Here is a 13,390-nt window from a genome sequence, read left to right as displayed (position 1 = left end):
TTATTTTTTTTTTTAGTTCTCGCTGGACACAACATCTTTGTTTGTATGTGGTGCTGAGGATCGAACCTGGGCCGCACGCATGCCAGGCGAGCGCGCTACCGCTTGAGCCACATCCCCAGCCCTGTAAGCATTTTTTCACCAAAGCAATTGGACCAACTTCCCTGTGGGGAGAAATGTTCCTCCCTATAGTGCCTGGGTGGTCAAAGAACTAGATCACTCCAAGAATGCTAAGGACATGTCAAAAGGGATGATGGAAATGACAGACACATCATGGGGCACACTCAGCTCCAAGGAGCCACTGGAGGGCATGGGTGAGTTGTAGTAGTCACTTCTCCACTGAGACCCCAACTCCTGGCCAGCTCTTTTCTCAGTGGCAGTGATCTAGACTCTCAGCCGTGGGAAGGGAAGCCCTTCTGTGACCAGAAGAGGCAGGCCTGGTTGGTGCCCCCTGTCAACTGAAGGATGCATGTGCTCAGAATGGTGGTTGTGCTCACCACACATGGCCAGTTACCCTCCACTTGAGGATTGCAAGATGGGCTGAGAGCAGAGCTCCAGAGAGAGGGTCAAGCTCCTACCTGCTTTCCAGTGATTTCTGTGGCAAAGGAGGTGGCCCCACTGTGGGAGAGCTGCATCTTGGAGGCATCTGTATCAAAATAGGGTTACCACAGAACTGAGTTACTATTTGAGAACCATCCTTTCTTCTTATTTGATATCTTTGGGGAGTGACATTTCCACCACTGGGTATAGCCACGGTGAAAACATCAAGATGGATGCCTTGCTCCTTCAAAATACCATGAAGGCAGATATGTCAATCCATCCTGGTTGATGCCTTTCCACTCTAAACCCCAGCTCTTAGATAAAATTCACATCCTTGCAGTAGAGTCCAGAGACTTGAGTCCCTGGGCTTTTGCTACTCCAGTCCTTTCTGAGATTGACTCTTCAGCTCTTCTTTTCATTTAGTAAGTCATTACACATGCTTTCAAAAACATTCCCTTTCAGCTTAGGTTAGCCAGAGTCAAATTCTGTTACCCCTGTGAGAGAACCCTAATGATATAGTTACTCCACAAACACTGGCCCAATGCTAGGTACGAGGTAAGCACATTACACATCTGACAGGCAAATAAGTAAGCAAGGACAAAAACAATGCCACCCATCCTAGGGCACTGAGGCTGACAACATAAAAAAGGGAACAAAGGACAGGGAGAAGCTCCCTCTAGCTGGTGGGAATGTTGAGAGAGCTTCAGAAGGGAGAACACTTGAGGCAAATCTTGAGATGTGAGAATGAGTTCATAAAGAAGGGAAGAAAGAAAAGAGGACCTCAGGGGGAGCAATGTAAACTAATGAGGGTATAAGAACACAGTCCTATGTCTTCAGTATGGTGCTAACCACAAAGACCACCTCTTCCCTATAGGAAGAACCCTTATATTATAGCATTGTTGTTAAGAGCTTGAGTTTTGTGGTCAGACAGACCTGAGCTCAAGTCAAGATTCTGCCATCTACTTGCAGTATGCCCTGAAGTATATTATTTACCTCTCTAATCCACAATTTTATCACAATAAAATAAGAATACTAATGGGGTGTCATGAGGAGTAAATTAAGTAAGAACTATACAGTGACCACACAGAGGTAATAGACAAGGCTTGTTATTGCTATTTTGTAATTGCCAGCAATGTGGAGGTACTTCCTTGGCTCAATAACAGGGTTATTGGATCACAATTTGATCTTTCCTTAATTAAAAGATTGATCTGGACTGCTAAATTCTTTTTCAGTTTGACCATTCTGGAATTTCATGAAACATTTTGCCCTTAAGCTGAAAGCCCTTCTTCACCTGAGGTGGGTATGCATGAGTTTATTTGTTCATTTGTATTTAGAATAAATTCTGGGGGATTCATACAACAAAAACAATTTCAAACCAAAGAGAAGAAAAATCTGTATGTTCATTATAGGCACTGAAAGGGCTGTCTGTGAAGCAGGAATGTATCACTTCAGAAGTTGAAGTTATCTCTCTAAATGAGCAAGGTAAACTATTCATTTGTTGAATTTTACTGGGTATCAGACAGACATTATCGCAGATCCTGAAGAAACAGTAGTAAATAAGACACCACATTGGTCTATGCTTACTTCTACAGAGGAAAGACAAGGCATCCAATTAAAAAGAAAAATTCCCATCCTTGAAATTCCAACACCCACTATGCTGTCCCCAGTGAGAATACAGGCCTGAGCCGTGGACCTTTCTTTCCTCCACTCTCTCTCTAAGGCCTAAGAACTGTTCCATTGATTTAGTTAGTTACCAGACATTGGAAATCCTCCTTCAAGCTAAGGGCAAGCTCCAAGGGCTGCTAAAACCCCATATCATGAATGGAAACATGGTACCTCTTGTTTAAATTCTTCAGTGCCTTTATTTACAGTGTTCCATTTTCTAAAACTTCCCTCCAGTTCTTCTTCATTGATGGAGAGAGTTCTCTCTGAAGGCCCTGGAAGCATGAAGGCTAGAAGTATTATGGTGGACCACTGGTATATGAACTGTTCAGAAGCTTATAATTGTACCACAAAACCCTAATATCATTTTGCCTTTGTTAAGAAAGAATAATAAAACAAAAGGGACATTAAGAGTGTTATTTGGAATATTCTTCATAGCATCTGAGCAAAGGCGATCATGAGGGTCATTTCAAGGTCAAAGTTCACTCCTAGAACAGAGGTAAAACACCCTTCTCCAGCTTTCTTATTTTTTTTCTTTTTTGCCTGGGGATAATCAGGTCCTGACAGAGGCTTGGACTAAGATCCCAAAGGATTAGAGAAAAGAAATCTGTAACATTTGTGGGGGGACTGGAAGATGTCCTCAGCAGTGACTTGTTAGCCACAATCCTGGCAGAAGCATGGCTTCTTCTCAAGAAGAGACAGAAGCAGAGATTCCTGAATTCCTTTCTTGTGAAACTGCTGCTTTTTCAGGATCTGTGATGGGGGCTGAGGTCAATGGCATGAGTGACAGACAAGGCAGGCAGCCTAGCATATGCTACACTGTGCCTATAAGAACACAAATGTGTTTCTACATCACAGCAGTATTGGTGGCAAATATGAAACAACAGCTCTCCCTGTCCAGTAATTTCTTGTGAAAACCAGGCACCTGGTGATGCATGGAAGACTCCCAGGTGTCCTTGGAGGAACTCTAGGTTCTCTAAGAGGAAGACAAGCTCTACTCTCCAATGGGAACACTTATTTCTGATCCAGGTTTGTTTCCATTCTAAAGGGTACAGTGACACGTGTAGAACATCCTCTAAGGGTGGAAATTCCCAGGTAAAAAAGTTGAAGATTTTATTTTCTTGATGATTTGCACAGTCCCTGGAAGTTATGAGCTGACTATCATTTGATAACATTTTTGGAATCAACAGATTCCACTTTTCCACTATCAAGGAGAGTCCAAAAAGCTTCATTCTCCAGTAGATTTTCTCCAATTGGAGGTAAAGAATCATCTGGCAGAATTACCCCTGGATTTGACATAGCAGATAAAATACTGTTCAGGGAAAATGGAAGACTTTCTCTTGTTCTTACCTTGAGTTGCCATCACAATCTCCTTCACCCTTCGGTACTGGTTCAAGAGCCCTGTGAGCTCCTCTATCCGACGGTCCTGCCATTATGCAAGGGATTTAGATTAGCACCACTACTGGATTTCATTTTGGGACCCAGCAATATTCTGGGCACATCAAGAAGAAAACCCACATGGAACTTCTGGAGCATCCCAAAGGGAAAGAGTCAAGGTCCATCCCATGGAGCAGGGTCCCAGAGATCTGATACTCATGACTCTACCTGAAGGTTGAGGGCCAACAATCACTGACATATCCTTCAAGGGTCTTAAACATTTCAGAAGCATGAAACTCTCTGCCCCCTACCTCCCTGAAGTAGCCACCAACAAAGTCTGCCTCCTGCTCCAGTGTTACCCTCTGAAGTTGCACAGAAAAAAAGACTAAAAAAAAATAAAAGCTGTCATATTTAACCTGATATACTCACCTCTTCCTTAGGTGTCAGAGATACTCACATACAGAAGAAATTTCCAGAGGGTATAGGTTCTTTCAAGCAAGGGTCTACCAACTTGGGAGACCACAAAGATCTTGGAGTCAGACACCATTGGGTATGAACCCTGGCTCTGCTCTCCACTAGTTACCTGACCCTGGGGAAAGGATCCTTAGAGATGATATTTACATTAGCTAGGTGCTTTTTATTTATAGGTGTGTTTATTTATGATTATGCAAGAATGAGGTGTGAAGAATATAAGGTGGCAAGATAAACCAAGGCATTGCATGCTGCCCAGTGTCTTTATGATACTTGTATAAAAAAAGATTGTATACACGAATATTGGTGGGCCGTTTCTGAGTTTTGCTAGGAATCAAAGAAGGAGCTATTACATTGGCATTAACCATAGTAGTATTTTCCCCCCACACTAGCATAAATAGGCAGGGCTTTAATTTGCCTTTGAAAGATTCCATTTAGGCAAAGTTCCCAGGCATCCAAAACAGGTGCTGAAACTGAGTCTCTAGGAGGCAGAAGCTATCTTCCTGGCATCTGCCTGTTGATGGCCCAACGGACACAGCTCTGTCTAGTACCAGAGAGCAACAGGAACAAACAGAGCTAGAGGTGTTATCAGGGAAAGGACAATGGCTATCTTACCTTATCTTCATTGGCAACAAGCAGTGTTTCCATTCCCATCTTCAGACGTTGAATTTCTTGATCTAAAAGAATTTAGGCAAAGAAAGGATTATTTGTATAAATACAAACAGCTATCAACATATGTTAAGATGCCACTCAAGTTCAAACTTGTTATGTGAACTTGGATTGTTTCTTTAAAGAGCCTGGGATGGTATCTGGTACAGAGTTGGTCTCATAAAATATTTGTTTGACTATTAAGTGAATGAACCTGGTATTTTGTCTTCTCTTTGTAGACATTCACGGGAAAAATTAAAATGCCATTTATGCAAAAGTGACACAGAAGAACCAAAAATCTTTTACAATCAACCTCTCCCAAGAAGGCAGATATTCTTATTCTCATAGGCATATGTCTAGGCTGCTGGCTTGTTTTTATTTTTCTTATTTTAAGAAACAGACTATAAGTAGAGGAGAATTTAAAATAAGAAAAATAAAAATCTACATCTAAATGGATACTGAGAAAAATGATTATGTAAGAGATTGGGGTAGTCAACTTAATTTCAAATAGTATAATCAGAATTTTAAAATGTTCAGATACATAAATAAATATATTAAACAAGCTCTACCATTAAGGGAAAATAATCTTGTTTCATTATAAACCTACAGAATTTCCCTGTGGGCTGAGGGCTCTGTGTTGGTCTGTGATAGAAAACCCATATTTTTTTTCTCACTTTAGACCCATGAGAGACTCACTTGAATTCTTCCCAAACTTGTCTGAAGAACCAGGTCAAAGGCTAATGTCTAAAGAAGCTAGAGGTCATTTGCCAGATACTTAGAAGTCTAGGGATTGATGTATAACTGGATTTTTCTGATCAAGAACCTATACCTCTTCCTAAAGTGGATACTGCAAAGGGATTAGGGATGTCTATATAAGACAAGACAAGGGAACAGAAGTATAGGCATCCATCCTATTTCCTTTGGGATGCTTGTTATATTCAATGAGAGTAGCAACAGTAGATGTATGGACTTTGTGTGAATAGTTGTGGAGCTCATTTTCAGGGTGAAGTAGAATGTGTTTGCTCATTATCTTAGGCTGGCAGCTGACATCAACTCTGTAGCTTAATTTGCCAGGAGGTGGGGATAGGAGGTAAATTACAGATAAAGATTGTCAAACTTGGATTTGTAGCCATAACCCAACCTGAGCAGCAAACAACTAAAGGACCATCTCTAGGAGGTACCTGATAATTGACTGGGGCAGGTCCTGGAAAGCCTGGACTGCAGGGAAGCATGGGGTAGAGAGGGAAGGCTGCCTGCCTGTCCTAGAAGTCATGGCCAGGAACTCTCTGCCAAGGTTTGGCATAGTTCACGACTTCCCAGTCTCCACAGGTAGGCCTTGGCAGGTACATGACACCCAATTGGAGGATACCAATGAAAAGCTAGAGCAGGAATGAACATATTGGTCACTAATTTCTTTTTTAAGTCTAAGCCACTGATGCATGGTTGCATGGCTTCCACATCAGTTGGAGATTCAAGTTAAGTAGTTCTGAGGCCAAGATGAGACTCTACAATGGCACCAATACATAGGACAATATGATCTCCAACAGCATTGCTCTACAGCCTGGTGGCAACTGGAGAAGCTGGAAGGTGTGTAATCATTCTGTATATATTGCAAATAACCATAAAGATAAAATGCATTAATTGGAGTATTTGAAGATTTATCCTCTATTTTTAATCAGTAAGATTTAAACTCCTCAGGGACCATTCACCATCCTTATTCAATTACTTTACTTTGGAGGTTACCATGAGCTGAATACAGTGCTGGGCTCTGTAGATATATTCCCAAACAAGAAAGATACCATCCTTGTCATGTCAGAGTGAAGATCATCACAAGATCTCCTCAAATATAACACTGATAAGTTATAATAAGTACTGTGAAGTAAACATGAAGAATTCTCAGAGAATAAAAGGAGTAGGGGCATCATCTTGTAGTTGGGCAGTCAGGAAAGGTCTTTCTGAGAAATGACATTTAAGTTGAGATGTAAAGGATGAGAATAAATTGATTTGCTTCTGTAACCTTAGGGCCTTGTACAGCTGTCAGGTGGGATGAATTTATAAGCCTCCTCTTTGGGGATAACACAGAAACAAGGCCTTTTAATCAAAGGAAGAGTCAGGTATTTGCTACATTCTCAGTAAAAGCTTCAGAGGGCTGCACAGAGCTTCAAGGAATGCTGTGAACCTGAGAAAAACATTCAGAGCTGAGTGTTCTGGATACAGGAAGAGTCCGTGACATGATTCTACAACAGAGTTGCGCTTTACAGGCTCCCACACATGCACACATATATGCATCCACTCACTTGGGCATGCTCAGACATATACATGCATGAAAGTGCACAATGGCATAACTACATACACAAGCATATGCACACTCATTCATAGATACACATGCCCATTTATAAGAGTGGGCCCAGAACAACTGCATTCTGTCATAGTCAATCCAGTCACCTCTCTCTGCATGGTCACTGTGAAGAGCTGTGGTCCGGGAGAGCTGGCTATGCAGACGCTCAATTTCTGCATCTTTCAGAGCCACTTGCTCTTGTAGCTGGGCCACCTCGGCCTGGAAAAACAATAGAGAATTCCCAGCAAGTCAGAACAACTTCCAAACTATGATGAAGTGTCTCATGTTTGATCCCAGAGCCCAGTGGGCCCTAGGACATGAGTGAGGGAAAGAGGCAATAGAAGTAGGAGGGCTCTCTGCCCTCCCCACAGTGTGGAACTCTGCCAAAGAAACTCACTCTTTCTGGTCATCAACCTGTTTTTTTTCCTGCATCCTCCTAGTTGACCAGGCTCTTTTTCTCCTCTGCTCACTGAGGCCAAGGTACCCCTGAGACCGCAGGAGCTGTAATTATGTAAATGTGAGGGTGCAGTCCTTGATTCAGACTTGTACATTCTCATTTTAGATGTGATCTTCCTTATCCCAAGATACTCAAGCCACAGTACTTAGATATGCTGCTGTAACGAGTGCATGCAGCTTCATCTCCCTACTCCCGGTACAGGAAATACAGTAGAAATCAAAATACCACTGGTGGGTAAAGCGTGAGCCAAAGGTTCCCTCCCTGGATGTTCTCACACTTTGGGGCACAGTAAATGCCTCTGCCCAGCCTGTAGGCACATCTGCATACTTGCCCAAATAAACATACATACAAGCATTTGGGTGTGTTTGGCATAAATGTTTGCAAAAAACAAAAGCAATATGTGCATTCATATATGTACACACATGGGCAGCTGCACTGGATGGTTCCCAAGTACTAAGTTTAGTAGGTTAAATTTCACATACTAGATGTGTTTGTCCATACTTTCCCATACTCATTAAAAGAATACAATTGTTCATCCCATCACAAGAGGCACCTTCACTTTGGAGTCGAACAAATTTGGATTCTCGCATGTCCTAGTTGGATGACATATGACAAGTAATTCAATCTTTCTGAGCCTCAGTTCATCTATAAAATGGGGGAAATAGCACATACCTCTTGGGACTCTAGTGAGGATTAACTAATATAATGGTTATGAGCAACTCAGTCTAATACTTAGTGCATGTTAAGTTTTCAAAAAATGCTACCAATGTTGTTCCTCTTATCCTATTCTTTCCCTTATGGATAATCAGCTCATTTCTGTGAGCATCAAAACAAATTTAAAAAGGGGTCAGAACTGACTCCTGAACAATGGAACACACAGAAAAGACTGACCCATGAGACTTAGACTTCCCACGAGTACCCTAATCATGTCCCAACTCTGATCCTAAAGGCATAATACTGACTGTCCTTTCCCACAGTCACAAGTTAATCTTTGAACTTCCCAAAGTAACCACATGAGCACCAGTCTTTTTGGTGGCTCCTCTGCCCAAAGGCCTCGTGTCCAGTTTCAGCATGCACCTTGCATCAGCCCCTGCTACTTTCTTACATCAATATACCCACAATATTCACCCTCCCATTTCCTGGGGAGAAACACAGGACAGTACAGGATTCAGTGTAGAAAACAAAGAGTGACTCAGTGAACAGGCCAGGATGCAACCCTCAGATACCTGCTTCTTAGTTAATAGAGTAGATGACGGCCACTCTTCTGAGGCTTGGGGTCTGTGAGCCCACCTTGAGGGTTTCTGAATAAACCTTCCTTCACATCCCCAAAATGGGACAGTATGACCACTTAGAGGACGAAGAGACCATGATGGGTACGGTTTTCTTTTTGCAAAATTCACTATGGAGCTTTGTCCCCTGTTCTGATCTTTTTCCACAGAGGCAGAGAGCCAAGTATGGCTATGTCAAGCTGATTGGTGATTTGCACAGCATGAAGCAGGTTTTCTTGGCTCACTCAGGGCCTATGCCCATGGGGTTATAGATAATGGTGACAGTGGCTTCTGCTTGCCCTTGAGACTCTCAACCCAAATGCCTCTCATTTCTATAAGGGCCAGCCTATTCTTGGAAGATAATCTCTTACCCTTTCTTGGACATATCCTTTCCCATTTCTCCCTTCCTTTGTGAACAGAGTAGATGTTGATCTCTATTAGGAATCTGAATCCCTTATGCTTATCTGCTAGGCCCATAGTTTGACTTCAGTGGTGCAGGTCTATTGAGACAGACCCCAGATCCTGGCACTCTGAGATCTCTCTCCTGAGGCCTGCCTCTGGGTGAGTACACTTATATATATACTGTGAACTCTACAGACAAGTGACATAGCCAAACCTCCCTTGTGCCAGACCACAGAATGGGGCTGAAATCACAGGCACTCTGTTACTCTTAGAATCGTACCTGTCCCCACAGAACCCCAGCCAACAATAGCCCAGAAGCTCTCTCCCTGACCATTAGGGCAAAGTATGCGGCCTCACTACAGAAGTAAGAACTGTGTAGCAAGAGGCCTGAGATAGCCAGGCAGACTAGCAGGCAGGCAGAGATGGGTGCTCTGGGTACCTGCAAGTGCCAGGCCTCACTAAACCCAGGAGTCATATTCTACTTTAAAGGCAGTCCCTAAGAGAACTAAAGTGATCTACCTTTAGAAAGTGAGGAAGTTTAAGCAGAAAACTGAAGAACTTCCAAAACCAGTGCAGGATTTCACTGTGGGGATTCAGGTTGATGCAGGAAAAGACAGCAGTAATCTCGCCTTGGCCAAACTAAGCTACTCTTTCCTTACCAGCCAAATCAGAATAACAAAATATACCCTATTGGGTTATTTTTTGAATTAATGAAAAAAAGTCTGAAAAGGGATCAGTACACTCCAGCACACAGTTGGAACTCCATACCTGGCAATTATTAAATAGCCCAGAGCATCTCACAGGTCTATGAGCCAAGGCAAAGAGCTTGGGTAATTTAAGAAGAAAAGAGCCACTTGGTTTACAACAAGGTGGTATGCACAACTTCAAAGGTTTCACCAAGACAGGACTTGCTTGAGTGGAGCACTGTGATAGAAGGTTTTGGGCTACTGGACAAACACAATGCTCTTAGAATTGGTGACTGTGAAACATAGCACATCCAAGGCCATCATCAGACATCAACAGACAGGTGGGCAGATGGACCCCATCATCCAGGTTGGTCCTGACTAGCTATAAGATCTTGAAAGAGTCAGGCACAGTGGCATATGCCTGTAATCCCACAGCTTAGGAGGCTGAAGCAGGAGGATCATGAGTTCAAAGCCAGACTCAGCAAAAGCAATCTGTCAACTTAGTGAGACCCTGTCTCTAAATAAAATACAAAATAGGGCTGGGGATGTGGCTCAGTGGTTGATGCCCTTGAGTTCAATCCCCAGTTACTGCCCACCCCCCCAAAAAAAATTCTGGGAGACTTACTTACCTCTCTCTGCCTCCTTTTTATCATCTATGAAATGGTTAAGCAAGTTATTTTACATTTATATGTTAGAATATTAGGGAAATATTAACATCATGTTCAGTATTTTCTTTCACTATATGGGAAATTGCAAAATTTTAAATTAAAAAAAAGGTAAAAAATTGTATATAAATTATCAACATCAGAAACAGAGAGAGAAAGGAAAAAAAAAGGAGAGGGAAGACACAAAAAGAAAGAAAAAACTATCTGGAAGGAAATATTAACAGGGTAGCTCCTAGGACGGCTGAGTATTTTTTATTTCTTTATTTTTTGGTATTGAGGGTTATACCCAGGAGCACTTAACCACTGAGTACATCCCCAGAACTTTCTTATATTTTTATTCTGAGACAGGGTCTTTCTTGCCCACGTCCCGCATAGGTAGTGGGAATGGGGTTCCCCTCGGTGGAATGGACTGGCTGAGAAATAAAAGCTAAGAGAAATAAAACTGAAAAAAAAAAAAAACACAGAACACAGAAAGTCGTTTCAAAAGCAGGGACAGGACAGGCAAGCTGATCAGACTTCTAGACAAAATGAGGCCCATGCCTGCTTTATTTATATTGGGAAACATCAAAGAGATTCTACAGAATGTTCTTTTCCAAAAAAGATTAAAGGTGGGCTGTTCAGTACCTAATGGGTTATACCCATCTCTGGAGCTCCTATAAGAAATCTTCCTAGCAGAGCAGAGGGAAAGGTCACGTGCATTGGGCAATCTGTGGCCGTGGGAGAGCCATGGAAAGTTCCCAATCCCAGGCCTCTCTCTCCCTGGCTTCCATACTGAAAGAAGATCCATGTATTTCACAAATGGCTTCTTGCAGGTCTCACAACATTGCTTAGGGCCTCACTAAGTTGCTGAGGCAGGCTTTGAACTTATGATCCTCTTGCCTCAGCCTCCCAAGTTGCTGGGATTACAGGAGTGTGCCACAATGCCCGGCCAATTCCTTTAATTTTTTTTATGGTGTGAAAACTGTTTGTGAAAGTATCATTAGCAATTAACTTGTAGAAAAATAAAAATACAAACTATAGTTTAATAAAACTCTAAGAAATACTTTTAAAACTCTAATAAGTGAAAATTAAAATGCCTACAGGGACCATCCAGTAATAACTGTGGGTGGCACTACAGGAACCCTAGGGAAAGGCAGGTGTGTCATCTAGCCAAGGGGAAAGGCTGCCAGGCTCCCTCCAGCAGGAATGTTCACCAGGGTTGTGAAGAGCTTCCTCTACCTCCTCAAAAAACCCCTATACCTAGGTTTTTTAGTTATATAGGTTTTTCAGTAAAAACCTAATAGGTTTTTACTGAAACCTAATATTTGCACATCTTTATAGGGTATAGCCTGATAAGTATGATACTTTGATATGTATATAGAATGTGTAATAATCAAATCATGGTATAAGAAATTTCATCTCAAATGTTAATCATTTTTGTGGTGGAAACTTTTGCATTCTTCTAATTTTTTGAAATATATTATAGATTGCTGTACATTAAATTCCTTTAAGAACTAAAAACAGCCTAACTGTATTTTAATGTGAAATTTCCTGATGTTTAAATGAAATTAGTTTGGCATTTTAAAATATGCAGGCAAAAAAAATTGTGGGCTAAATTCAACTAGTTTTAATCTCCACACTGCAAACAGAAGAAATAAAAGAAGGGAATATATTTATTTCACAACAGAATTTATTCATGGTGTCCTTTACATAGCAACCTCTCCAAGTTTAATAGAAATGTTATTTGATGGAAAAAAAACTCAAAGTTTATATAATTTTAGGAATAGATTCATTCCTATATATAATGCATGTGACTTTTTGAAAAATTAATTATAAAAGGGGACTGCTAAGTTTAAAACAATGATGCACACAATATAACATTGATGCTCATGTGCTTTATGACTAACCACTCTCTGGCTGCCCCTCACTTGCTAGCTCACTGGCTCACTCAGTTTCTCACTCCCTTCTGGCCCATTCTCAGTGAATGTCAGCTATGTACTAAGAGGAAGTAAACTCATTACTATATTTCAGCAGCTCATCATCTCCCAGGCTCTCCATGAGGAGCCACCCTGGATCCAATCCATCTGCTGCACAAGCTAGAGGGGTTGATTTGCATTTTCAAATTTAGGCTGCTGGAAACCCTGAGGTTTTGAGATACTGGGGATTGAACCCAGGGCCTCAGGCATGTTAGGCAAGTACTCAACCCAGCCGGAAACCCTGGGTTTGGACCATAATCCTCCCGGCAGAACACCTCCCTGTGAGCATCGCATCTGCCTTTTACCTTAGTGGCCTTCAGCTTCCATTCATATTGATTCCGTTCATTTTCCAGCTCTTCCACTTTGATTTTGAGGTGCTTGAGCTCTTGTAGTAATTCCTAGAAGGAAGGGGGAGAAAGACAAAGTTCTAATGTTTAAAAGGCAGGCTCTGGGTCTCCAAACCTGGTTAAGCTCATGCAAAGACAATACCAGGGGCAGCAGTAACCACATCAAGCTCTACACTGCAGCTTCCATTTTTAAACACAGTTTGTGTTTCAGGCAAAGCTTTGTGGCTGTGTTAAAAAAAAAGGCCACAGAGTTCCAGGTATAAGAAAACTGTTGTTTTATTTTTAGAACTTGCTCTGCCTGCCCTTTTCTCTGATATTTATGTCCTATGTGGGTATACCCAATTCATGCACAGGTGTGTAGGGAGCCTGGAAAGTAAGACTCAAGCATGAGAGGACCAGAGATGCCAAACAAAAGTGGGGTTTTTTCCCCCTCGCAATTTAGGCAAAGGAGCAGGAAGCAGGTTACTTGGGAGCATCTCTCTGTGCTGAAGTTGGAGGAACAGCAGGTAGGGCAGGGTAGAGGTCAGTGACCCTTGCAGGTTTCACAGAGGAAGTGAAAGCAGGATAGAAATGACAC

The 13,390-nt window shown here is 41.9% G+C and overlaps 1 protein-coding gene across 26 annotated transcripts in view; it reads right to left on the bottom strand.

The window, feature by feature from the left end:
- Nucleotides 1–13,390, bottom strand: part of PPFIBP2 (PPFIA binding protein 2) — a gene marked incomplete at its 3' end in the record, with an annotated part of 145,044 nt that overhangs the window by 23,614 nt on the left and 108,040 nt on the right. For all 26 annotated transcript variants that reach the window (XM_081279528.1, XM_081279519.1, XM_081279509.1 and 23 more), the window contains 6 exons: nt 12,772–12,864; nt 7,141–7,252; nt 4,663–4,724; nt 3,550–3,625; nt 2,374–2,474; nt 576–643 (listed from right to left, as the gene is read on the bottom strand). In XM_081279528.1, coding sequence (XP_081135654.1) covers nt 576–643; nt 2,374–2,474; nt 3,550–3,625; nt 4,663–4,724; nt 7,141–7,252; nt 12,772–12,864 — 512 coding nt within the window. The remainder of the gene's footprint in view (nt 1–575; nt 644–2,373; nt 2,475–3,549; nt 3,626–4,662; nt 4,725–7,140; nt 7,253–12,771; nt 12,865–13,390) is intronic.

This window comes from Spermophilus citellus (genome assembly GCF_964194105.1).
Source record: "Spermophilus citellus genome assembly, chromosome: 2".
In the NCBI taxonomy this organism is placed as follows: Eukaryota; Metazoa; Chordata; class Mammalia; order Rodentia; family Sciuridae; genus Spermophilus; species Spermophilus citellus.
Note: the sequence above shows the minus strand (reverse complement) of the source record. Positions and strands in the feature narration are given on the sequence as shown.